This window comes from Myxine glutinosa, chromosome 13 (genome assembly GCF_964187855.1).
Source record: "Myxine glutinosa chromosome 13, kmMyxGlut1.1, whole genome shotgun sequence".
Taxonomy (NCBI): domain Eukaryota; kingdom Metazoa; phylum Chordata; class Myxini; order Myxiniformes; family Myxinidae; genus Myxine; species Myxine glutinosa.
Genome location: NC_136273.1, coordinates 33201401 through 33229131, shown reverse-complemented (window position 1 = coordinate 33229131; position 27731 = coordinate 33201401). Strand labels below are relative to the sequence as shown.

General features: G+C 46.9%; 2 protein-coding genes across 6 annotated transcripts in view; one reads left to right on the top strand and one right to left on the bottom strand.

The window, feature by feature from the left end:
• Positions 1-27731, bottom strand: part of LOC144888650 (uncharacterized) — a 648249-nt gene that overhangs the window by 61558 nt on the left and 558960 nt on the right. The window lies entirely within an intron of this gene.
• Positions 10291-27731, top strand: part of LOC137438820 (outer dense fiber protein 2) — an 82944-nt gene continuing 65503 nt past the window's right edge. For 2 of the 5 annotated variants that reach the window (XM_068134202.2, XM_078767276.1), the window contains exons 1-8: positions 10291-10419; positions 14000-14125; positions 14276-14398; positions 14508-14804; positions 14934-15055; positions 16159-16282; positions 18151-18276; positions 25366-25440. In XM_068134202.2, coding sequence (XP_067990303.1) covers positions 10324-10419; positions 14000-14125; positions 14276-14398; positions 14508-14804; positions 14934-15055; positions 16159-16282; positions 18151-18276; positions 25366-25440 — 1089 coding nt within the window. In that variant the 5' untranslated portion in view covers positions 10291-10323. The remainder of the gene's footprint in view (positions 10420-13999; positions 14126-14275; positions 14399-14507; positions 14805-14933; positions 15056-16158; positions 16283-18150; positions 18277-25365; positions 25441-27731) is intronic. The other 3 variants (XM_078767273.1, XM_078767275.1, XM_078767274.1) reach the window with 3 other exon arrangements.

The following is a 27731-nucleotide window of genomic DNA, read 5'->3' as shown; positions in this document are numbered from 1 at the left end:
TCGCCACAGACTAAAATGCCATCCAACTGGAAGGACTTCCTACGAGATTCCAGGAACAAAGAAGAGCTTTTTGATTTCTTATCCCAGGTCGTTGATGGGGAAGAGTGTCCTCCTGACAAGGAAATGTACATCAATGCAGGTGTATTGGTTTGCTTTGACATAAATTATTTCCTTAACATATCTGAAAATTATATTCGATAACTTATGTTCCGTTTCTTTTTACTGTTCAGACCGCTCAGTAATATCCATCGGTAGCAGTGATCCAATGCCGGATTGTTCACACGAAGAAGCAGACACACGAATTGTAGTTCATGTAGTTCACGCACTGAAAAATGGCTCCAACAGACTTCTTGTACGCACTGTAGAAACGGATGTCATTGTCATCATCGTCAGTCTATTTTTCAAGTTGCTGGCACGTTATCCAGAAATGGATATATGGGTTGCATTCGCTATGGGAAAAGCCTTCCGTTATGACCACATCAACACTGTCAGCAGCAGTCTCGGTGAGAAAACATCTCGTGCGCTTCCGTTGTTCCATGCCTTCAGTGGGTGTGACACAACTTCAAGTTTCTTCAACAAAGGAAAAAAAGAGTTCATGGAAAGCTTGGAAAGCATATCCACTGGCTGCAGAGGCTTTTAATACCATGGTCGACAAGCCGTTTGATCCAGTGGAAACATCGTCTAGAACCTTTCAGATCATAGAACGGCTTACGGTTGTCTTATATGATCAAACCAGCAATGTGGACATGGTAAACGAGGCCCGTCGAGATCTGTTCTGCAAGAAAAGCAGGAGTCTGGAGAACATCCCTCCTCCGCAGGTAAATAATCTATTTAGTTGTTATATCAACAAACTTTTTCTCTCATGACAGCATTTTAATCCTGTGTTACGTCTTTGTAGAATGCCTTACATCAGCACATGAAAAGAGTCGCCTATCAAGGAGGGATCTGGACCACAAGTGAACAGTACGATCTACAGATTCCGTCTCCCAGGGGTTGGGGGTGGACAATGGAGGATAATAAGTGGTTACCAGTGTGGATAACTATCCCACAAGCAGCGGACGCCTGTATGGAACTCATAAAATGCAACTGCAAGTCGGACATAGGCTGTTTCAGATGCAAATGCTCCAAAGTCGGACTACCATGTACTGACGATGAGGTCGTCAGTCACCGTCATCATGTCTTGACGTCTTGAGTCTTGACATCAAAAAAGGATATTTGAGAAAATATCGCCTCATCGAAAACAAATATCATCGAACAGCACTGTCGCATATCGATGCCGTGATGATGTTTTATGTCACATGGTTTGGCAGCCATCTTGGATAGAAAAACTAACCTTATCCGATCAACACAAAACTTCACAAATGTGATTCCCTGCCCATACATATGCAGAGTGTACATTTTAAAGGTCATTTGTCATGTGGTATGGCAGCCATATTAGCTTGAAAGGCGATATTTAAAACAATCCCTTCTCTGAAACTGCTTCACCGATCGATGAACGTCATGACGACGTCAAGATGTCAAGACGTCAAGATGAGGCACCTTGAAGGCGATGAGGCGATGACCTGTGCTGTTGCAAATGTCAAAAATAAGCTAATTATTTGCCATGGAATACTGTTCTGGCTCTTTTTTAACGGTCTTGCTTCCGATCTCGTCATTATAACTCTCATACTACAAACATGCGTGCACTTCAATAAACACAAGGTTGCTGAATACACCAAAAATGTCATTTTCTAGCTAAATGACGTCATTATGACGTCCAAATGACGCCATTCTAACGTCATTTTAGCTTCAATTTTTATAACACTTCGTTTGTCATCAGTGTATATGTGTTTCATTAAAAACACAATTGCTGAACATTTGGTACCTGTTTTCTCCTGTTGATTATCCACAAAATGCTATTTTCGGCAATATGACGTCATAAACGACACCATTTCAGCTTCCAGATTCACGGAATGTTTGGAGCTTAGCTTTTTCTCAACAAGTGACCTCATGCAGGGATTGTGTAAAAAAAATGGTGTTTTTGTCCAGTGTGTAACAATCCATTTATTAAGGTACCAGACGATCTATTAGTGCGGTCATCGGACATGCCACCCACCAGCAAATCACGGAGCATGTCATCAATCGTGTCCCCAAACTCACACAGATGTGACAGTTTTTTGAGGTGTGCAATGAAGTCTGCGATCGACTGACCTTGCTGCTGTCTGCACATGTAAAAATTAAACCGACACAGGATGACTGAAGGAGATGGATTACTATGTTCCTTCAAAGCGGCCTTGAGCTGTGCATACGTGAGCTCCTGGATTGTCCGAGGCCGAATCAGGTTTTTAACGAGTGTGAACGTCTCACCTCCGCAAACGGACAGGAAGACGGCCTTCATCCGGGCTTCGGTCGCGATGCCGTTCGTCTCGAAGTAGAAAGACAACCGCTCGGAATACGTGTCAAAATCTCGCTCATTAGGGTCGAATTCATCGATATGGCCAAAATAAGTCATGGTCTCGATGTTTATCCTCGTCGCCATGGAAGGTATCTCGACAAACTACGATCGATTGGAGCACACGTTTATTGACTCTGCTGATACAGGCCCGATTAACCGAACCATCCGAGCTGCGGCGGAGGGATACCATGTGGTCACGGTGTAGGGATACAACGGTGAATATTTGCAGCTTCATCTATCTATAATTCCAGTAATCTCTGTGTGTGTGTGTGTGTGTCTGTCTGTGTGTGTGTTTGTTTGTCTGTGACCGCTGTTTCTCGACAACCACGGGTCCGATATACTTGAAACTTGCCAGGTATATTGCTGGGGACCCGAGGATGTGCCTTTTCAAGGTTTCATATTAATCGGACAATTACTTACCGAGATATGTCCAAAAAACGCTTCAACCAATCAGAGAGCAGCGAGCTATCACGTGTGCCGAACGTGGCGGACACACTCTGCCTCGGATGGCACATTTGAGAGCGTATTCATTTATTTCACGTTTGCAAACTATGTTGGCGCTATGTTGGCGTTAAACGATGTTTTAAAACTAATAAAAACGAATTTGCGATTCATTCGCTTTCCTGCGCGTTTGTGTACGCGATGGCGATTTCTTTACCAAACTCCGGAAGCCGTTCGCTTTGGACCGAACCATTTCATGTAAATAGAGGGGGGGGTTCTGTGGTCGTTGCGAATGGACCAAACCATTCATGTAAATAGAGGGGGGGGATTGTCACTGTACTCGCAAGCCGTTCGCCGTTCGCTTTGGCGTTGCGAATGGACCAAACCATTTCATGTAAATAGAGGGGGGGGATATAATTTTAGATAGATATATAGTACGGGCATATATATAGTACGGGCATGCCCTAGTCTATCTATAATTCCAGTAATCTCTGTCTGTCTGTACGTTTGTTTGTCTGTGACCGCTGTTTCTCGACAACCACGGGTCCGATATACTTTTAACTTGCCAGGTATATTGCTGGGGACCCGAGGATGTGCCTTTTCAAGGTTTCATATTAATCGGACAATTACTTACCGAGCTATGTCCAAAAAACGATTCAACCAATCAGAGAGCAGCGAACGATCGCGTGTGCCGAACGTGGCGGGCACACTCTGCCTCGGATGGCACATTTGAGAGCGTATTCATTTATTTCACGTTTGCAAACTATGTTGGCGTTAAACTATGTTTTACAACTAATAAAAACGAATTTGCGATTCATTCGCTTTCCTGCGCGTTTGTGCACGCGATGGCGATTTCTTTACCAAACTCCGGAAGCCGTTCGCTTTGGACCAAACCATTGCATGTAAATAGAGGGGGGGGATTGTCACCACTCGCAAGCCGTTCGCTTTGGACCAAACCATTTCATGTAAATAGGTTCGCTTTGGACCAAACCATTGCATGTAAATAGAGGGGGGGGATTGTCACCACTCGCAAGCCGTTCGCTTTGGACCAAACCATTTCATGTAAATAGAGGGGGGGGATATAATTTTAGATATACTATATATAGTACGGGCATGCCCTAGTCTATCTATAATTCCAGTAATCTCTGTCTGTACGTTTGTCTGTGACCGCTGTTTCTCGACAACCACGGGTCCGATATACTTTTAACTTGCCAGGTATATTGCTGGGGACCCGAGGATGTGCCTTTTCAAGGTTTCATATTAATCGGACAATTACTTACCGAGCTATGTCCAAAAAACGATTCAACCAATCAGAGAGCAGGAAGCCGTTCGCTTTGGACCAAACCATTGCATGTAAATAGAGGGGGGGGGGGGGGGTTCTGTGGTCGTTGCGAATGGACCAAACCATTCATGTAAATAGAGGGGGGGGATTGTCACTGTACTCGCAAGCCGTTCGCCGTTCGCTTTGGCGTTGCGAATGGACCAAACCATTTCATGTAAATAGAGGGGGGGGGATATAATTTTAGATAGATATATAGTACGGGCATATATATAGTACGGGCATGCCCTAGTCTATCTATAATTCCAGTAATCTCTGTCTGTCTGTACGTTTGTCTGTGACCGCTGTTTCTCGACAACCACGGGTCCGATATACTTTTAACTTGCCAGGTATATTGCTGGGGACCCGAGGATGTGCCTTTTCAAGGTTTCATATTAATCGGACAATTACTTACCGAGCTATGTCCAAAAAACGATTCAACCAATCAGAGAGCAGCGAACGATCGCGTGTGCCGAACGTGGCGGGCACACTCTGCCTCGGATGGCACATTTGAGAGCGTATTCATTTATTTCACGTTTGCAAACTATGTTGGCGTTAAACTATGTTTTACAACTAATAAAAACGAATTTGCGTTTCATTCGCTTTCCTGCGCGTTTGTGCACGCGATGGCGATTTCTTTACCAAACTCCGGAAGCCGTTCGCTTTGGACCAAACCATTGCATGTAAATAGAGGGGGGGGATTGTCACCACTCGCAAGCCGTTCGCTTTGGACCAAACCATTTCATGTAAATAGAGGGGGGGGGATATAATTTTAGATATAGATATAGTACGGGCATGCCCTAGTCTATCTATAATTCCAGTAATCTCTGTCTGTACGTTTGTACGTTTGTACGTTTGTCTGTCTGTGACCGCTGTTTCTCGACAACCACGGGTCCGATATACTTTTAACTTGCCAGGTATATTGCTGGGGACCCGAGGATGTGCCTTTTCAAGGTTTCATATTAATCGGACAATTACTTACCGAGCTATGTCCAAAAAACGATTCAACCAATCAGAGAGCAGCGAGCTATCGCGTGTGCCGAACGTGGCGGACACACTCTGCCTCGGATGGCACATTTGAGAGCGTATTCATTTATTTCACGTTTGCAAACTATGTTGGCGTTAAACTATGTTTTACAACTAATAAAAACGAATTTGCGATTCATTCGCTTTCCTGCGCGTTTGTGCACGCGATGGCGATTTCTTTACCAAACTCCGGAAGCCGTTCGCTTTGGACCAAACCATTGCATGTAAATAGAGGGGGGGGATTGTCACCACTCGCAAGCCGTTCGCTTTGGACCAAACCATTTCATGTAAATAGAGGGGGGGGATATAATTTTAGATATAGATATAGTACGGGCATGCCCTAGTACATGACAAAGGGGTGAAAGGCAAGAAACACCCCAAGTAAGAGTTGACTCGGCACCGGAAATCCCTCGATCAGAGCACTCGACCATATTTGCATGTTATCTAATCCAAGACAAGATGATGCCGCGGCAGATCACTCAGGCCTTTGCACAGTTTTTTCGTCGAATCCAATTCCCTCTCCAATCGAAAACATTAGAAATTTAACACGGAACACACCACCTGTTCGCTTTCCCATCGATCCAAAACGAGTGCGTCCGTTGTGTACCTTGTCCGAGCACGTACGTTGTGTACCTGTTGTCTCTTACAATCCCCGCTTATGGCTTACCTGCTGTGGTGGTCGGGATGTCGCACAACGAACCAGCATGAACACCACAATGGAAATGAACCACATCTCTCGTCCACACCAATCCACGAATGAAGCTTTAACCACAGAGCTTTGTCTTAAGAGTTCTCTATTGCAGGAATTCTCATTGTGACAAATAGCAAACAAAGTGACGTCACATTGGACTGTGGCCACGCCCCCTATGCATTTTTTATATTAATAACCTGTATATTCATTTATTTATTTATTGATCCGATTACTCTCTTTCGGTGAAAACCACGTGGTCCAAAGTTTGAACACCACGAGTTTTATATTTTTCAAATATTTTACACCGAGTAGAGAATTAAAAACGTTCAGGTCATAAGTTGGGACACTCAAGTTACCGACATTCCATGACAGACACCTGTTCATTTAATTGATGTTATTATGAATAACTAGCAACGGTACCCGCCCCATGGGCGGGGTTCAATTGGGGGCCCAAATGTAAAGGGAAAATATCAGAAATTGAAGGTTTCTTTATTTTATACGATTCATATAAACATCCGTTGAATCATATTACTCGCAAATCATCAAAATCTAAACAGTATCTTCAAAATTTCAATAAAAGCCACATCACTGTTCATATCGGGAAATATTATTCCATCGTGTTTCAAATCGTGATCGATACCCTATGATCGTGATGATCGCGAATCGTAATGGATAATCGTGAAGTGGTAGTCCAGTTCTACTTATTACATACAGTCACGTGAAAAAGTAAGTACACCCCATGTAAAGTTTTGACTTTCTCAACATATTTCACCATACAGCTATTTGATCTTCATTTCAACAATATTGATAGATAAAGGTGATATAATATAACAAATATCATGAAACATTTACATTTTGTAGTCCATTGTATGATTTAAATAAACATAAATGCAAATTTCGCATGTGAAAAAAGTAAGTACACCCCAACATTTATCACTACTTCAAATACCTAAAATTAGAATCAGGTGCACCAGATCAGGTGCAAATGATTAGAACATTGTCAGAGAGGATCTTGGAGGAACCTGTCTTATTTAAACCTCAGACATTTAGTTTGGTTTGCTCTTTGTTGTTGAAGTGTGTGGCATCACCATGCCTAGATCAAAAGAGCTCTCTGAGGCCTTCAGAAAGAAGGTTATAGATGCCTACGAGTCTGGGAAGGGATTTAAAAAGATCTCCAAACAATTTGAAATCAATCATTCGACTGTCCGGAACATCATCTACAAGTGGAGAAGATTCCAAACAACTGCCAACTTGTTCAGGCCAGGCCGCCCCAGCAAGTTCAGCCCGAGAGCAGACCGCAATATGCTGAAAGAAGTCTCTAACAACCTCAGAATGTCATCACGGGACCTACAGGTAGCTCTTGCCACTGTTGATGTCAAAGTGCACGAGTCCACCATGAGACAGATGCTGCACAAATTTGATATACACGGGTGGTGTGCCAGGAGGAAACCTTTGCTGTCCGGAAAGAACAGCAGGGCAAGACTAAAGTTTGCCAATGAACACCTAGGCAAAGACCAGCACTTCTGGAACAATCTGCTCTGGACAGATGAGTCAAAGGTTGAGCTATTCGGCATAAAAGCCGAATGCCTCAACTCTGTGTTTGCCTCAAAATCCTTAGTCCCAAACCCATCTCTCTCTGTTCCCACCTTTCCCAGTCAAACCAAACTGCTCCTGGACTCTGTGACCTTCTCTCCTGACAAGGTGGAGGAGTTTTTGTCAAACCTCGACTCTGATTCTGCAACTGGACCAGATGGCATCAGCCCACGGGTCCTAAAATCCTGCTCTGCCGCTCTATCTCACCCTCTCTCTGTTCTTTTCACCCTATCCTTTGCTCAAGGTCATCTGCCAGCATCCTGGAAATCAGCAAACATTACCGCTTTACACAAAAAAGGTGCAAAAACAGATCCTTGCAACTACAGACCAATCAGCCTGCTCCCAATTATCAGCAAAGTCATGGAATCCATCATTGCTTCGGATATGAAATCTTTCCTCTTCTCCAATGGCTTGATCTCTGATCATCAATTTGGTTTCAGACCAGGTCACTCTACTCTGGACATGCTGCTTCTGCTGTCTCAACAATGGATGGAGGTCCTCAATGCCAAACAGGAAATCAGAGCTGTCTCCCTTGACATATCATGTGCCTTCGATACGGTCTGGCACCCAGCTCTGCTCACCAAACTCTCCTCCTATGGTATCCATGGAAATCTCCATGCATGGCTTGCGGACTTCCTCTCTGGTCGTAGTCAACGTGTGGCCCTGAATGGATTTCTCTCATCTCCCCTTCCCGTTCAGGCTGGAGTTCCCCAAGGCAGTGTGCTGGGCCCTGTGCTTTTTCTGGTCTTTATCAATGATCTCTCCGACTCTCTGGAAAATCCTCTGTATCTCTTTGCTGATGACTCCACTCTCTGCCGCTCCATTTCTCTTCCCTCAGATCGGCAGTCTGCAGCCTCCTCACTCTCTGAAGACCTGGACAAAATCACAGACTGGTCAAACATGTGGAACATGTCTTTCAATCCTGACAAATCTCACACTCTTACTATGTCTCTCCGAAAAGATCGACTGGACAACCCTCCCATCTACTTTCTCAACAATCCTCTCCAAGAAGTTCTGTCGCTCAAGCTTTTGGGTCTCACCATCTGCCATGATCTTTCTTGGGAAAACCACATTTCCAAGCTGGCCTCCAAAGCCAGTCGCCGACTGGGCATCCTCCGTCGTGCGAAGTCCTTCCTAGGCACACCTGAGCTCCTCACCACATACAAGGCTTTCATCCGCAGCTCAATGGAATACTGTTCTCCCCTATGGGCTGGTGCTCCTGCCTCACACCTGGCTCGGCTTCACGCTGTTGAATCCAAAGCTTTCAGAATCATTGGAATCTCCCGCGATGAAGCTATCTCTGAGGGCCTTTCACTCACTCACCGCAGGCAGGTAGGTGGTCTTTATGTCTTCTACCGACTCCTCTCCGGCCTTGCTCCCCCAGCTCTCTCTGTGCTCTGTCCCCCAAATATTCCTACAGGTCGCACAAGATCTGCCAGCCACCCTCTGATGGTTAAACTGCCGAAATCTCGGCTCTCTGCTCACCTTCACTCTTTCATTCCTCTTTTCTCCCGCCTCTGGAACAAACTCCCACACTCACTTCAATCACACTCCTCCCTCCAGGTCTTCAAAACAGCTGTTCACCACCATCTCTTATCTTCCCCCATCCAAAACCTTGATCTTTTCTACCCCCACTAATTCACCCCAGATCCACCTTGTTTGAAATTCCAACTTCTTTCCTGGAAGTCTTGGCAGTGTCCATATGTTTTATACCTCTCCCACCTCCCCCCCAAGCCCTCTCCCTCCCACAGATCTCTCGAAGTCCCTGCTCTCAAATGTTGTGTCTGTGTCCTTCCCCCTCTCTCCCCATCTTGTATACCGCTCTCTTTGTCTTATTTTTTTATGTGTCAGTTTGTCTTTTTGTGATTAATGTTAGCTCTTACACGAGCCTCGATCTTGTATACAAAAAAAAATAAATACAAACAAACAAACAAAACAAAGGACAAATTCCTTTTGAAATTTGATAAAATAATTTAACAAAGTACTGACAAAACAATTTTATTTTCAGTTTTGAGTTTAGTAAATTTACCTGTAAAACTTTGATCAAAGGTCAAAAGTGTATCAAACGAAGGAACAAAAGTGTCACCAATTCAATTCATTGTTCAAGATAATTGGGTGTGCTGTGCTGTATACACCTGATTGCAGAACTTTGCAGAACGTTGTAATTGCAGCACACTATGTAATAAAGAGTTTTCGTGAAATATGTTCCAAACTAACCCCACCCTCCTCTATGTAATACTCCAATAGGAGTCTTATACTGTATAGGAATACTGTACTGTATATAAAACTAAAGGTATTTCCACAAGGCACCGATATATAGCGATGTCGGTGGCGATGTATTGATGTAGCGCAGGCATGATGGGCCAAATGGCCTCCTCCTGTCCCAAAGTTCATTGTACTTCTTTGTATTTCCTTGTACCGCATATGAATCCGCGTATTGGTGGACGTACGTAATATATAGACGCTCTGGATGATGGTTTCATTTCCCTCCAGGACCGTTGTTATGGAAGTTCGCAAAGATGATGATAAACGCAAATACAATTGACAAGTACTAACTATCGTACGTTTCAAAATATGAATGTGTTGAAGAACAAAATGGACCTAATCAAAGGTCTTGAGCATCGATCTATTGGTATTTAATCGTTAAAGTTCCTGAAGGGAATCGTTGCTGCTACACCGCGTCGCTCCTGGCAACAAGGCCGCCAATGAAAGATCGCGTGATGACGTAATTCGGAGATTGACCAATCGAAACGCACAGTCGGCAATCGTTCCGTTTGAACCGTCCAATGGTAAGACAGCGTTCCACTGTGTGGGTTCGTGATGTCTTCGCAACGCGTAAACAAAGTGGACATGCGACGGGACGGACACGTCGGTAAAGGTAGCAGGGACAACCTGTCCATTTCGTGGCACGATCCCGTGAGTAAAGAGACCGGTTTTGAAACGACATTGTGTACTTGATTGCCGGATTTGACAAGTGCGGGTGGGTGGGTTCGACTTGGGGTTCGACACGTAGGCCGCGGTTACATTCCCGAGGCCGAGAAAGCTTTGTCCCATCGTTGTTGTTAATAAATTTGTGTGGATTATAACAAGAACCTTTTAAAATGGCGACTCGCGTTTGCTCCAACAGTCAAACCGAATCATGATTTGAACTTCGTTCTTTGTTTTTTGACGTAAATCAGTACAACCAATGAAGGCACCTCTTTTCCTGCCTTTTAAACCACATACTGTAAGATATATATCGACGACTACTCCCTCCACATTTCCCCTTCGACCCCACACTTCTTGAAATCTTCTATTCCTCCTCCTCCTCCTCCTCCTCCTCCTCCTCCTCCTCCTCCTCCTCCTCCTCCTTCTCCTCCTCCTCCGCCTCCTCCTCATTCTTCTCATTCTTCACCTCTACTTACCCCTCCCTATCCCCCCCCTCCTTATCTTCCCCTCCCTATCCCCCCTCCCTATCCCCCCTCCCTATCACTCCTCCTTATGCCCCCCTCTCTATCCTCCTCCTTATCCCCCCTCCCTATCCTCCCCTCACTATCCTCCCCTCACTATCCCTCCTCCCTATCCTCCCCTCCCTATCCCCCCCTTCCTATCCCCCCTTCCTATCCCCCTCCCTATGCCCCCCTCTCTATCCTCCTCCCTATCCCCCCCTTCCTATCCCCCTCCCCATCCCCTCCTCTCTATCCTCCCCCTCCCTATCCTCCTCCTCCCTATCCTCCTCCTCCCTATCCTCCTCCTCCCTATCCTCCTCCTCACTCCCCTTCTCACCCTCCTCTCTCACTGATTGACGTCTACTTATCCCTCCCTCCTTTTTACTTGACTTACACTTACCCCATAACCCCTTCCCACTCCCCCCTCCCCTTCCCACTCCCCCCCTCCCCTTCCCACTCCCCCCCACTCCCCCACCCCTCCCCACCCCCTGTCCACTCCTTCCACCCCCTGCCCACTCCCCCCACCCCTCCCCCCACCCTCTCCCCTCTCCTCCCCACTCCCCCAACCATCCCTACTCCCCCCACCCTGTCCCCACTCCCCAACCCCCTCTTACTCCCCCCCCACCCCCTCGCACTCCCCCCCCACCCCTTCCCCACTCCCCCCACCCCCCCCACCTTCTCCCCACTCCCCCACCCCCTCCCCACACCCCACCCCCACCCCCTCCCCACACCCCACCCCTACCCCACCCACTCCCCTACCCCACCCACTCCTCCCACTCCTTCCCACACCCCCACCCCCTTCCCACTCCCCCACCCCCTCCACACTCCCCCACCCCCTCCACACTCCCCCACCCCCTCCCCAATTCCCCCACGCCCTCCCCAATTCCCCCACGCCCTCCCCACTCCCCCTACCCCTTCCCACTCCCCCATCCCCTCCCCACTCCACCACCCCTTCCCACTCCCCCTCCCCACTCCACCACCCCTTCCCACTCCCCCACCCCACTCCTCCCATCCCTCCCCACTCCCCCCACCTCCTCCCCACCCCCTCGCCACTCCCCCACACTCCTCCCCACTCCCCCTGCCCCTTCCCACTCCCCCCACCACCTCTCCACTCCCCCCACCACCTCCCCACTCCCCCCACCACTCCCCACTCCCCCCACCCCCTCCACACACCCCCACCCCCAGCCCACTCCCCTCACCCTCTCCCCACTCCCCTCACCCTCTCCCCACTCCCCCCATCCCTCCCCACTCCCCCCACCCCTCTCCACTCCACCACCCCCTTCCCACTCCCCCACCCCACTCCTCCCATCCCTCCCCACTCCCCCCACCCCCTCGCCACTCCCCCCACCTCCTCCCCACTCCCCCTGCCCCTTCCCACTCCCCCCACCACCTCCCCACCCCTCCCCACTCCCCCCACCCCTCCCCACTCCCCCCACCCCTCCCCACTCCCACCACCTTCTCCCCACTTTCCCCACCCCCTCCCCACACCCCCATCCTTCCCCACTCCCCCCACCCCTTCCTACTCCTTCTCTCACTGCTTGACTCCTATTTATCCACTCTTCCTTTCTACTTGATGCTACTTATCCCATATCCCTCTAACTCCCCCTCATCTTACTGCTTGACTTGTACCACTACCTTCCTCCCCATCCCTACTGCTTGACTTGTACCACTACCTTCCTCCCCATCCCTACTGCTTGACTTGTACCACTACCTTCCTCGCCATCCCTACTGCTTGACTTATTCTACCAGCACTCCCCATCCCTACTGTTTGACTTATTCTACCACCACTCCCCATCCCTACTGCTTGACTTGTACCATTACCTTCCTCCCCATCCCTACTGCTTGACTTGTACCACGACCTTCCTCCCCATCCCTACTGCTTGACTTCTACCACTACCTTCCTCCCCATCCCCACTGCTTGACTTGTACCATTACCTTCCTCCCCATCCCTACTGCTTGACTTGTACCACGACCTTCCTCCCCATCCCTACTGCTTGACTTGTACCACTACCTTCCTCCCCATCCCTACTGCTTGACTTGTACCACTACCTTCCTCCCCATCCCTACTGCTTGACTTGTACCATTACCTTCCTCTCCATCCCCACTGTTTGGCTTATTCTACCACCACTCCCCATCCCTACTGCTTGACTTGTACCATTACCTTCCTCCCCATCCCCACTGCTTGACTTGTACCACGACCTTCCTCCCCATCCCTACTGCTTGACTTGTCCCATTACCTTCCTCCCCATCCCCACTGCTTGACTTGTACCACTACCTTCCTCCCCATCCCCACTGCTTGACTTATTCTACCACCACTCCCCATCCCTTAATGTGTTCTACTTTGCTCCTCCCTCAAATTCTTAACTTGTGCCCCTCCCCCCCAATTGCTTGATTTATCCTAATGTCCACCCTCCCCCCTCACCCATACTTGTCCCTTCATACTTCTCCCCACCTGTACTGTCCTTCTACCTCCTCCATTTTCCTTGTGTAATTGTCTATTACCTTAGTTCAACATTGTAACCCTCTTGATAAGGAAGCCTAACAACAATCGTCACAGCTCCCTCGCCGTCTTGGGGCTGGGTCGTCATGGTAACAGCAGAGCCAGTTCGCGAAACTCGGTCTGTCGTTTTAAATTGGACACGGAGTGGGACACGTTGTTATTTACCTTGGGACTAACACCGTGTTTGTTCGCACACCTAAGTTATTCAGCAAGCCACGCACAGTGAAGGATACGACAACAATTGAGCCCACGCGAAGCATTCCGTATGTACAGCGTTCATGGTATGGGATGCAACCCAGACCGGTTCGCCGTTAAATTGCCAAAGAACATCATATCAACAACATGTATGTCCTGAAAAAGGAAACGAGCCGGTAAGTTGCACCTGATTGGCTCACGAGAAACAACCTTCAAACGATATCGTGAGTCACTCGCCCATGATTTGACAAAACAGTTTTCAAGGTTGGTGATTCATTTTGATGTAAACCTGGGAATGAATACATTAGAGAAGCTTAAATTAACAAACAATTTGTAATCATTCATTTTGTTATTCATAATCCTGTGTTTGCAGCACACTGGACGACTAATGAGGACCCAGACGGACATGTCATCTCCCTTGCATTTCCACATCGCTGATGACACGCCGGTTCATGTACATGTCCGAACCGGCACTTCTGTCCAAAATCGACCATGCTTTGTACGTACCTGATGCAACTGATAAACTTGTGAATCTGCTTCATTCGCCTTTTATAGGTGCGGTCCATCTTTCCGAACGACTAACCGGACTGCTCATGATGAAAATTGTGCCTAAAGACTAATTAATTTAATGTGGACTGCGGTTCTGCAGCGCCGAGGTGCAGATGTCGGGCTTCGTGGAGCCAAGGACCGGACGGGAAAGAGGGGAAAGTCTCGTGCCCCGTGGATTCCTGCCGGGAGGGCAGTGGTCAAGGAGCGCCCTCACAGATTGGAGGTTATCTTGATACAACGATTCGCTCCTACAATGCCAAGTCGGCCATTGCTTGATTTACCCGAAGTCCTGCGATTATGATTATCTCGCTGCACGGTCTTGCCTTTCCCAGCTTCAACCAGAGAGTGAAATTGATGATGCGGCTGTGGGAGGACCACCAGGAGGGGCTCCAAGGGGGCTCTCCAGCTTGGGTAAAGGGGCCACCACAGGAGAGACAAACGCTGCGCAATGGGCCACAGAGAGTTCTCCCCCGGGGACACCAGCTCCCCTGCCCGCTGATGGTCTTGTAGTGGAAGACGAGTCCGTGGGTAGTGCAGTCGTGGACCCATCAATGATGCGTGGAAAAGTGGTCGAGTGTGAAGAACGCCTAGAAACATTGTTCGAAGAAGTTGGCACATTGCAAGGCGAGGTGAGAGAGGAAGAGGTCCAACACAACCTTTGACCCTCAATGTTATTTAAGTGGAGGACGATTGTGTTACCTCATTGAGGGATGCATGCATATATCAGGCAGATAAGATTGTTGGCATTGTGCTTGTAGGTGTCGGCATGTGGGCAGGTACGAGCTCATTTGGAGGACGAACTGGCTCACATCTCCGACGAGTTGTCAACGTCTGCACGGGAGAGTGCTCGTCTACATCGCTCCCTCAGTCACACACGGCGGTGAATGTTCCTGTGGCACCATTTTAAGTCCCACAGATCAGGCCTTTCTTGTGGTCTTCCATTTTGGGGCATCAAGGTGTTTCCTCGACTTATTATGAGTGGTGGGCAGGAGCGGATCCATGATATTAGGTTATTGGGTGTGGACAGCACAAAAATTTTACATTGCATTGAAAAACATAATTTTGGCGAGCAGAGTGAGGGAAATATTTTTTCTGGGTGTTTCTTTTTGTCATAAATAATAGTAAATACTGTTGCAAATGTAGACAAAGAACAATCTAATACACCTGAAAACAAGAAAGGCACCCGGCAGAGCGCATACCTCCGCCAGGCTGAACAGTTTATGTTTTATATCCCACTGATAGGCCGGATCTGGATTCGGACCTGAACCAAATCGAATTGGCTTGTTCTTGTCATGTAACCAACTCGTTCACCAAGTTTAGTCATAACTCGTCCATAACTTTTTTAAATATCATGTGAAATATCGGTTTTAGCCCGATCTCTCAATGGTGAAGAATTGTGGGTTTTTTTTTTTGGTTTTTTTTTTTCTCTCAATGGTGAAGAATCACTTGAAGTATTAAATAATTCTCGCATCCGAATCCATATTCGGATCTTCACCAAAATCTAATCGATTTGTCCTTGTCACACACCAAGTTTCATCTGAATCCGTCCACAACGTTTTGAGATATCCTGTTCACAGACAGACAGACAGACAGACATACAGACAAACAGACAGGGGTGAAAGCCTACCTTCGGTGGCGGAGGTAAAAAGTGACAGCAGAGAGAATGTATGTCTGCATTGGTTGGGCCATGTGCTCAGTCGGATGGTAGTGGCGAGGCGTCTTTTTCTCCGATGCAGTTAGCAGGAGGAGAACAGGGGTCAGACCAAAATTGATGTGGGAGAGGTGTGAGTGCAGAGAGAGGATGATTGTGATGAGAGGGTGTTGAGAGGGAACAACTGTGTGTCCGACCTCACAAAAAGGTAGGATTAATTGGGGCCATGTATTATCGTGACACAGACCGATTGCAATAACCAATACCCCTCAGGTGAGGCTAACAAGGTTCTGATTGTGAACCAGCCAATCCTTACCATTCCTTTTGTGCAGAATGAGCTCTGGAGCTGTGCAGAAAGATGGGCTTCTAAAGAAACTTCTAGAAGCAGAAAAAGAAGGAGAGGCAGCAGTCACTGAGGCTGCAGCAATGCATGATGTCATGTCTCATTTGACACAGGTGATTTTGCATTGTGGTTTGTCATCTCTCATTGGAAGCATTGCCTTTTGGAGAGCTTTTTGGAAAGCTCTTGTTTTTAATGAAAATTAAGAATATACGTAACATGTATAAAAGAGTAATAATAATGGGTCCTTTCTTGTGTTGAATAAATTGATCTGCAAATACAGTGCATTCAGAAAGTATTCAGACCCCTTCACTTTTTTCACATGTTGTTATGTTGCAGCCTTATGCTGAAATCGTTTAAATTCATTTTTTCCCTCATCAATCTACACTCAATACCCCATAATGACAAAGAGAAAACAGGATTTTAGAAAGTTTTGCAAATTTATTAAAAAGAAAAAACTGAAATATCACATTGATATAAGTATTCATACCCTTTGCTATGACACTTGAAATTTAGCTCAGGTGCCTCCCATTTCTCTTGATCATCTTTGAGATGTTTCTACACCTTGATTGGAGTCCACCTGTGGTAAAGTCAATTGATTGGACATGATTTGGAAAGGCCCACACCTGTCTATATAAGGTCTCACAGCTGACAATGCATATCAGAGCAAAAACCAAGCCATGAGGTCAATGGAACTGCCTGCAGAGCTCAGAGACAGGATTGTGTCGAGGCACAGATCTGGGGAAGCCTACAAAAAAAATTCTGCTGCATTGAAGGTTCCCAAGAGCACAGTGGCCTCCATAATTCTTAAATGGAAGAAGTTTGGAACAACCAGGACTCTTCCTAGAGCTGGCCGCCCGGCCAAACTGAGCAATCGGGGGAGAAGGGCCTTGGTAATAGAGGTGACCAAGAACCCGATGGTCACTCTGGCTGAGCTCCAGAGATCCTATGTGGAGATGGGAGAAACTTCCAGAAGGACAACCATCACTGCAACACTCTACCAATCTGGGCTTTATGGCAGAATGGCCAGACGGAAGCCTCTCCTCAGTGAAAGAAACATGAAAGCCCGCTTGGAGTTTGCAAAAAAGCACCTAAAGGACTCTCAGACTTTGAGAAACAAGATTCTGTGGTCTGATGAAACCAAGATTGAACTGTTTGGCTTCCGTCTGGCCACTCTGCCATAGCTCAGATCGGTGGAGTGTTGCAGTGATGGTTGTCCTTCTGGAAGTTTCTCCCATCTCCACACAGTATCTCTGGAGCTCAGACAGAGTGACCATCGGGTTGTTGATCACCTCTCTTACCAAGGTCCTTCTCCCCCGATTGCTCAGTTTGGCCGGGTGGCCAGCTCTAGGAAGAGTCCTGGTTGTTCCAAACTTCTTCCATTTAAGAATTATGGAGGCCACTGTGCTCTTGGGAAGCTTCAATGCAGCAGAATTTTTTTTTGTAGGCTTCCCCAGATCTGTGCCTCACCACAATCCTGTCTCTGAGCTCTGCAGACAGTTCCTTCGACCTCATGGCTTGGTTTTTGCTCTGATATGCATTGTCAGCTGTGAGACCTTATATAGACAGGTGTGTGCCTTTCCAAATCATGTCCAATCAATTGAATTTACCACAGGTGTACTCCAATCAAGGTGTAGAAACATCTCAAAGATGATCAAGAGAAATGGGAGGCACCTGAGCTACATTTCAAGTGTCATAACAAAGGGTATGAATACTTATGTCAATGTGATATTTCAGTTTTTTCTTTTTAATAATTTTTCAAAACTTTCTAAAATCCTGTTTTCTCTTTGTCATTATGTGGTATTGAGTGTAGATTGATGAGGGAAAAATGAATTTAAACGATTTCAGCATAAGGCTGCAACATAACAAAATGTGAAAAAAGTGAAGGGGTCTGAATACTTTCTGAATGCACTGTATGAATATGTTATTGTTGCCATGAAGGTTGTGTATTTGATATTCAGATTTCAATCACTGTTTCTATTAGCAGACATCATCACCGGCCTCTGCAGCACTGACACGGCACCAAGAAGCCCTTAGTCCTCAGCTGGAGAAGCTTCAGGTGACAGCACATGGCCTACAGACTCTGATGCAGCAGCACCATGGACAGAAGGTGACCTCTGGCAGACATGAGAAATTTGGTCGTTTTCTGAATGTTGGAGTTGTTTCCTCCATTCACATAAATATTTGGGGATGGGCTTCCTGTCTCAATAAATATTAGCGCTAGCCGGGGCTGTGATGGTTACGTTTAAAAGAAAATTGTATATTCTGTTATGTCGGGGGGTAAAGGAATATCGAGAGTCAGGTAGATCTGTATAGGTATCATGCGTCGTCTGTCATGATAGGGAATCTACCTGTAATAAGTTCTATGTTGGTCCGGTTTGTTGGGATAAGCTGTATTGATGTCCCCGCTACGAGGGAGCAGGGCATGCTAAATAGTGCAGGGATTATGGATAAGATTCATTTGTTCGTCGTCCCCCCTGTCGCCAAACCTTTGTCCCTTATGGCAATGCATACTCATATAAACACTTAGATAGGCCCCTTAGTGCAACATTAAATAATTCCCCTTCCCTTACAATGACCTTGGAAGAAGACCGGCAGGAAGCCAGATCGGGGCACAGCCGGATGGCCGCCGCCAGCCGCACCACAAGCTGGGCTAGCAACATCGCGTGAGATGAGCTGTAATCACGCCCAGGAGAACTGTGATTGGTTGGTGCGGAAGGCGCGAACCTGGAGCGAATCAGCTCGGAAGGCGCGAGGAGGTTCAGCAAACGGCGGGAAGCTACGAGGCTCTGGTTGGTAATGCGCCAGAACTGACGTCGCATGCCAGGTTTCAAAAGGACTCGCTGGCGGGATTCTGGACGCTTCGCTCTGGGGGATTGTGTCGTGCTGACGGTTCGCGCTTGGATTGCGTCGTGCTGAGGCTTCGCTCTTGGTATTGAGTTGTGCTGACCCTTCGCTTGTCGTTGTTCATCCTTGGCTCTTGGCTCTTCGTCTTGAGAGGTCGTGGTGGTCGTTGGCTCGCCATCTTCGTGGTGCTTGGAGCGGTGCTCGGTGCTTTTGATGCTGTGAGCGAATGGACCTCGTGGGTGGTCGACGAGGAGCCTGCAATGGGGCGTTGGCTCGGGCCTGTCGGAGTGCATGGGCGAAGCGGGCGGAGGGTTTCCTCGCGCCAGAGCTTGGAGCCGCGTTGGACGGTGGACAAGACTGCAGACAGTTAAGACGCACCACATTTCACACGTACACGACGGACAGTTATTTTTGCAATTCATTCCCTTGTCTCGTATTTGGAAGTCGGTGTGCGGGATCCCGATTTAGGACATTTTATTACCGGCGCGTATTTTCCTGTCCCGCGATTCCTTGTAAATAAACCCTTGCATTATTTTCCCTTTCCATTCAAAATCTTGTGTCCGTTTTGAGTTGATTCCCCTGCAGGATCGGAGCTGCGGTTGGATCGCTATAGGTAAGCGCTTCCGCCTCTTCGTCTTCACTTCTTCCTCCCGCGGTTTATAGCCGAATCCGATTTGGTCGTCGCCTCAATTAAAGCCGTTCAGTCATTCGCGAGCCCTGGTATTAACCGGAGGGTATTCGCACGACAATACATTTGAGGCAGGTATAACAGAAGAAGAAGGACATAGTGGAAAGGGGGAAAACACACCACGGCAGGGTAGAGGGACACAAGGGAAGGACATTTGGAAGAAGAATGGATGAGAAGAAGAATGAGATCAAAGGGAGGGAGAGGAGGACACAAGGAGGGAACAAGCGAGACACCAAGCTCAACAAGCTGGAGCCAAGTTTGACATCGATATCAAGTATAACACACGGAAGAAGAGGAAAGGAAAAAACTGTGGATGAGACGGAAATGGAAGAGAAAAACAGAAAGGAGGGTGGAGGAATGCTGGAAAACAGAATAACCTGGAAAGGAATGAATGGGTTTGGGGAGGGTTAATAAGGGTAGCAAAGATCATGGGTATGGATGGGGGATGGCCTAAGGTGGTGGTGAGCCACCATATTGAAGTTCTGGAGGGTAGTGTTCAGCCTTTATTTTTCAACACTTGCATACATGGGCAGGTAATCTCTGAGCCAGGCGAGTCTTTTAGCACCAGGAAGTGCCAAGGGCTTCGGGCAGAAGAGCATCTGGGTACAGTTGTGGAACCCTTGATGGAGGAAATACTATCAAAGAGCAGGAAAATTTACACAATAGCTCAATCATCAGCATCCACATAAGGCGTGAAGCCTTGTGAGTAAAGATTATTTAATCAAAAGCTAAAAGAAGGCAAACTTTACAGCAAACCATGCTGCAGGAGTCGTGACCACTGTGATTAGCAAACGAAAACCTAATGATTACTACAAATAACAACACTGGGGTTAAAACCCCTGGTACTCTCTCTCCTGGAGTGGCCGCACCTCAGTTGACTTCATCTTTCGAGATCTTCTGATAATATATTCTCAAATCCGCAAGGATGGAGTGGTTTTGAATGTGGAAACGAAGTGAGAAAACTCTGGCATTGCAAAAATCGAATCAAAGTAGCAATTAGAGAGCATCTGAAAATGCAAAGCCCACCTGTATGTCCGTTTGTATTCAGACGTCATCCTCTTATTCCATATGCTCAAAATAACGAAAACATTAAAAAAAAACTAGAACGGCACTCAGTAGAGCGCATACCTCCACCAGGCTGAACAGTTTTTGTTTTGTATCCCAATGATGGGCCGGATCTGGAGTCAGACCTGAACCAAAATCTAATCGGCTTGTTCTTGTCATTTAACCAACTCATCCACGTAGTTTAGTCATAACTCATCCATAACTTTTATAAATATCATGTTATATATGATATATATGTTTTATAAATATCATATCACTTTTTGCCCGATCTCTCAATGGTGAAGAATCACTTAAAAATTAAATAATTGTCGTATCTGAATCCATATTCAGATATTCACCAAAATCGAATGCATTCTTTCTCGTCACACATGCAACCTCTCCACCAAGGTTCGTCCGAATCTGTCCACAACTTTTTGAGATATCCTGCTCACAGTCAGACAAACAGATAGACAGGGGTGAAAACATGTCATGTTGCGTGATTATGCACTCAAATGCTATTAAAGGTAAGGAGCAGGAATTGTGGTTCCAACTAGAACGAAGTAAAGTTGTAGAGTTAAAGCAGGTCTTTCTGTCTTCTACGGACTCCTCTCTGGCCTAGCCCCCTCCCCCCCGCCACCCCCCCCCCCCCCCAGCCCTGTCTATGCTATGTCCCCCAAATATTCCTACAGGTCACACAAGATCTGCCAGCAACCCTCTTCTGGTGAAACCTCCAAAATCAAGACTCTCTGCTCACCTTCCCTCACTTCATTCCTCTTTTCTCCCGCCTCTGGAACAAACTCCCTCACTCTCTTCAATCCCACACCTCCCTCCAAGTCTTTAAAACAGCTGTTCACCACCATCTCTTATCTTTCCCCATCCAAAACCTTGATATTTTCTACCCCCGTTAATTCACCCCAGATCCACTTTTCTGAAATACCGACTTCTTTCCTGGACGTCCTAGCAGTCAGTGTCCATGTGTTTTATACCTCTCCGCACCCCCTCCCCCCCACCCCTTTTCCCATGCCTCCTCCCCCAAGTCCTCTCCCTCCCACAGATCTCCCGATGTCCCTGCTCTCAAATATTGTACTTGTGTGCTTCCCCCTCTCTCCCCATCTTGTCCCCCGCTCCCTTTATTATGTCTTATGTGTCCTTTGTTTTTTTTGTCATTAATGTTAGCTCTTACACGAGCCTTGATCCTGTATCCAAAAAAAAAGAAAAAAAAAGAGGTTCTTGTTGATCTCGACTTTGCTGATGACATAGCCAGCTTGTCAAAATTCATTGAACATGAGCAATAACTTGTTAACATTGTCAAAACAAGTGCCGGTAAGATATGACCACCAATTCATGCTAATAAAACTAAAGTGATGGCATTCAACCAGTCAAGAGAAGCCTCAATCATATCACTTTTTTGTTGTTGTTCTCCTCCTCTTCCCTTTATAAGGGGTGAGGTCTGATGGCACCAAGCTCCTGCCCTGCCTTGACCACGATCCTCCTCCACTCACCTCTGTCCTTAGCCAACTCTCTCCACCCTCCAACCACCACCACCTTACTGATATCCAGCCTCACACAATCCTCCCATCTCAACTGCGATCTCCCTCTGTTTCTCCTACCTTGCTCCCTCAACCTATCCACTCTTTTTGCCATTATCTATTCCCCCATCCGCACCAAGTGTGCAGCCCATCTCATCCGGCATTTCACCAATCTCTCCGTCAAGCTCATCTGCACACCAATTTCCTCTCTCAGTTCACCATCCTACTTCTATCTCTCTGACTCTCTTGAAAATCCTATCTATCTCTTTGCTGATGACTCTACCCTCTATCGCTCCATTCCTCATCCCTCAGATCGGCAGTCTGCAGCCTCCTCACTCTCTGCAGACCTGGACAAAATCACAGACTGGGCAAACAAGTGGAACATGTCTTTCAATCCTGACAAATCTCACACTCTTACGATGTCTCCGAAAAGACTGACTGGACAACCCTCCCATCCACTTTCTGAATAATCCTCTCCAAGAAGTTCTGTCACTCAAGCTTTTGGGTCTCACTATCTGCCATGATCTTTCCTGGGAAAACCACATTTCAAATCTGGCCTCCAAAGCCAGTCGCCGACTGGGCATCCTCCATCGTGCGAAGTCCTTCCTTGGCACACCTGAGCTCCTCACCACATACAATGCTTTCATCCGCAGCTCAATGGAATACTGCTCTCCCCTCTGGGCTGGTGCTCCTGCCTCACACCTAGCTCGTCTTCACGCTGTTGAAACCAAAGCGTTCAGAATCATTGGAATCTCCCGCGTTGAAGCTAACTCCAAGGGCCTTTCACTCACTCACCGCAGGCAGGTTGGTGGTCTTTCCGTCTTCTACCGACTCCTCTCTGGCCTTGCCCCCCCCCCCCAGCTAACTCTGGGCTCTGTCCCCCAAATATTCCTACAGGTCGCACAAGATCTGCCTGCAACCCTCTTATAGTTAAACTGCCAAAATAAAGACTCTCTGCTCACCTTCACTCCTTCATTCCTCTTTTCTCCCGCCACTGGAACAAACTCCCTCACTCTCTTCAATCCCACTCCACCCTCCAGGTATTTAAAACAGCTGTTCACCACCATCTCTTACCTTCCCCCATCCAAAACCTTGATCTTTTCTACCCCCGCTAATATCACCCCAATCCACTTTTTTGAAATACCAACTTCTGTCCTGGAAGTCCTTGGTGTCCTTGTGTTTTATACTTCTCCCACCCCCCCCCCCCCTTCCCACGCCTCCTCCCCCCAAGCCCTCTCCCTCCCACACATCTCCCTGCTCTCAAATGTTGTGTTTGTGTGCATCCCCTTCTCTCCCCATCTTGTCTTCCGCTCCCTCTTTTTATATATTTTGTTTGTCTGGTTGATTTGTTTGTGAAATAAATGTTAGCTCTTTCACGAGCCTCGATTCAGTATCGAAATAAAAAAAAAAAAAAAAAAAATCCACCCTCTTCACTCCCACAATCCTCCTGACCCAGTTGTTCTCGCAAACCCACAGCCTCTGTTGTTGTCTCTGGCGGGGCCACCATCTCCAGACCATAAAGATAGGCCAGTGTTACACTCGCCCAGGGTATAAAGGAACTACTGTTCACGACAACAGTTGGAGTAAAGGTCAAGGTTCCCTAAAATCATCAATTGTTTGTATTTTTACCTCCGCCACCGAAGGTGGATGGAGGTGTTTTCACCCCTGTCTGTTTGTCTGTCTGTCTAAGAACAGGATATCACAAAAGGTTGTGGACGGATTCGGACAAAATTTTGCAGAGAGGTAGTGTATGTGACAAGGACTAAATGATTAGAGTTTTGTGAAGATCCGGATTCGGATCCAGCTATTAGAATTTTTAAAAATGATTCTTTACCATTGGGAGATCGGGCCAAAAAAACGATACAGAGCAGGATATCTCAAAAAGTTGGAGACCGATTTGGATGAAACTTGGTGGACCGGTTGGGTGTGTGACAAGGACGAATCCATTCGATTTTGGTGAAGATCTGAATATGAATTCGGGTACAAGAGTTATTTAATTTTTAAGTGATTCTTCACCATTGAGAGATTGGGTGAAAAGCGATATATGAATGATCGTTTTAAGGCCATTTTCCCTGCTAGAGCGGGGGTTAGCCTTGCGGGCCCCATGACAATCATGGTTCCCTGTTTGAGGCAATGTTTTTATGGCCGGATGCCCTTCCTGACGGCAACCCTTGGTCGCCTCTTACGATGCGCAGGGATATGGTGTACCTATTCTAAATCGGGGTACACACCGTGATCATTCATCCCAGCAAGCTGGTACTCAATTTGCCGACCTCGGAAGGATGACAGGCTGAGTCAACCGCCCTGGCGTTAATTCAGCGATCGACCGGGATTCGAACCCAGGATCCTAGGATCCCAAGCCGGCACCCTAACCGCTAAGCCAACACCATGATATTAAAAAAGTTATGGATGAGTTATGGCTAAACTTGGTGGACGAGTTGGTTAGGTGGCAAGAACAAGCCGATTCGATTTGGTTCAGGTCCGAATCCAGATCCGGCCTATCATTGGGATACAAAACATAAACTGTTCAGCCTGGTGGAGGTATGCGCTCTACCGAGTGCCCTACTATTTTTCAGTTTTTGTCATGTTTATCATACGGAAGAAGTAGATGTCTGAATACAAGGTGACGCGGATGGGCTTTGCATTTTCAGATGTTTTCTAGATATTATTATTTTTGTTGCCAATAAACAAAATTGGTTGCTTACATCTGTACATGTCGATAAACAAGCGGAGCGTGACTCCAGCGGAAAACTCCTTGTGTAGTAAGGCTTACTTTGTGAATGCCAATTTGGAATATTGAAAGTGAGAATGTATTGAGGCAAAAACAAACATCACAAAGAACAATTTAAATAGGAACGCAGAACACAACAGGAAAATGGTTATTTTGATATGAGGAAGCAGCAACAGAATGGCCAATCTGTTGCTGCTTCCTTATATCAAAATAACCATTTTGATATAAGGCATTGCCAATTGGCCATTGGCCTCCTAAGGCCTCCTATATGGCCATTGGCCATATAGGAGATAATGGTGGAAAGTGACCTCAAGAGAAGGTTTTCTTTGTGCTTTCTCCTTGCACTCATTTCTTCTTTAGGTTGAGTGCGCTCCCTTGCAAGAGCAACAAGACGTGTTGCTGCAGAAGCTGACGGATGTTGAAGAGGGCAGCTCAGTAAGACATTTGTCTCTTCTCCTTGTGTGTGGAAATGCTGCCAATGTATGATTCCCTGTGTTATTTAGAAAGTTGTAAAGTTATTTTTGTCGTGCGACTCCGGTTAACACCAGAGACCTAAACCAGAGACCAGAGGCCTAAACGGATTTATTCGGAGGCAACAACCAATACGGATTTTACTATGGTCGTGCGGGAGGAAGAAGGAAAATTGAAGCTGCGGTAAAAGCGCGTACCTGTGGAAGGAGAACGAACTCAAACTGCAAACAAGATTTTAAAGGAATGGAAAATAATACAAGGGTTTATTGAAATAAGAATCGGGACAGAGAAACGCGACGATAATCAAATAATGTAACTAAATTGGGATCCCACACACCGGACTCAGAAACGAACAAAGGGGGATGAATTACGAAAAGAATTGTCTCGTCGTGGTGTGTAAAATGGTGCGTGCGGCCTTATCTGTCCCTCGTCTTGTCTTGTCCCCTGTCCAACACGGCTCCGTTCGGCCCGATGCACCCACGAGGTCCCTCGCTCCAGCACCACAGCACCGAGCACCGCTCCAAGCACCACGAGGTCCCACAGCAGGAAAAGCACCGCGCGTCCAACGCAGGCTAGCGACTCCAAGCGAGGTCAATCTTCACACACGATCGGTCTGCCACGTCCCAGTCAGCTCTCCCGAAGCAAACGTGCAAGAAGCAAGCGAACTCCATCCGGGTTATGACTCAACTCAACTCAGGCTGCGCAATACGAAGCGCCGGATGTCCAAAAAGGGCTAGCTGCGCAAACAAGAGCACGAGCCGCAAGAGAGAATGCAAAAGAGGCAAGAGAACAAGATCGAAAATGTCCTTCGGCGCGCCCTTAAATAACCTTCCCGTGGTGGTGATGTCAGCCCTGGCGCGCCACCCAATCTGTGCCCTCCACCGGCTCGCCGGCTGGAGGTCCGTGCCTACCGTGCTGCCCCTTCACTTGTTCCCTGTTCCGTGGTCATAGCGCGTGGCACTCGATGTGGCTTGGCCTGTCGGCGGTGTAATTGGCAGCGGCCATCATCGGCGGTGCTCCGGCCTGGTTTCCTTGCCTGTTCGTCTTTCACAGCTATGTCAGGGAAGGGAGTTATTTAGTGTTGCGCTAGGGACCTATCTATGGTGTCTACAGGTGTGCATTGCCATATAGTGTAGGCTGCTATGTCTTAAAAATGGCTGTCGTGTTTTTTTTTTGTTAAAAGCAAAATTCCACTTTATTCCTTGTCTTTGGGGTGTCACATGTTCGAAAAAATAGGTTGTTAATTTTTTAAAACGGATTAAGGGTGTCAAATCCAAGATGGCCGCCAAAATATATAAATTCCATTAAAACTGGTATTCTGAACACAGTATGAGGTCCAAATTAATGATAATACCCATAATTTCAATACCAAGGAGTTCAAAAACAATTAATTTCAATATGGCAGTCAAATTCAATTTCAATATGGTAGAAGGAAGCGGCATTGACCAGGCTTGGGTCGAAGCTGGACTATATTCTCCAACAACCGTAACGCAAATCCTAAATGGAAAACATCTCTACAGGTCCCTAGAAGCACATACTGTAACATTGCTTGCTCTATACCATCTCTACTTTGACAGGTTCCTAACAAAAGCACCAGAAGAGAAAGTGTTCCTAAGTGAAGCATCCATTGATTTGGAAAAAGCATATCAGAAAGATATCAGCATGAACACAGGCAACCGTCAAAACCTCAGAGATGCTGTCAGAGAAACCATGACCATGTTCGAATCTAGAGATATCCTCACAAAGTTGGGACAGTTTGAAAGCAATCCAGCACCAATTCAACACTACATCCGTAACTACTTGAGGCAGTTTGAAACTATCCTTCAGTATATTAGAGCTACCAGACAACGGGACCTGCTGCTGCATATGGAAAGCACTGAAGCTCTTATCAAGTACTTCTTTGCTCACGACCACCTGAACTACGCACGTTTGCTCCCTTTGTACCTGTCAACAATGCAGCAAACAGAACAAGTTTTTCCAGATGTCTGGGCAGAACTCCTGAAAGGAAATTTCTGTGTGACGAAGGGGATTGCTGCATTCACTTCAATAGGTCCAGATCACGGAATTGAGCAGGAGAACCGCAAACTCAAGGTCATTGGAGGCATTACTGGAATAACCCAAATTGAGAGAGCTCTAGACCGTTTCTTCCTGATTGCACCTGACTTGTCTAATCTAGTAGAGGAGTTTCAAAGAGAATATGGCATGGAAGGTGCTGATACCAGAGACCAACACCATGAGATCACAGGGGGAAAGTC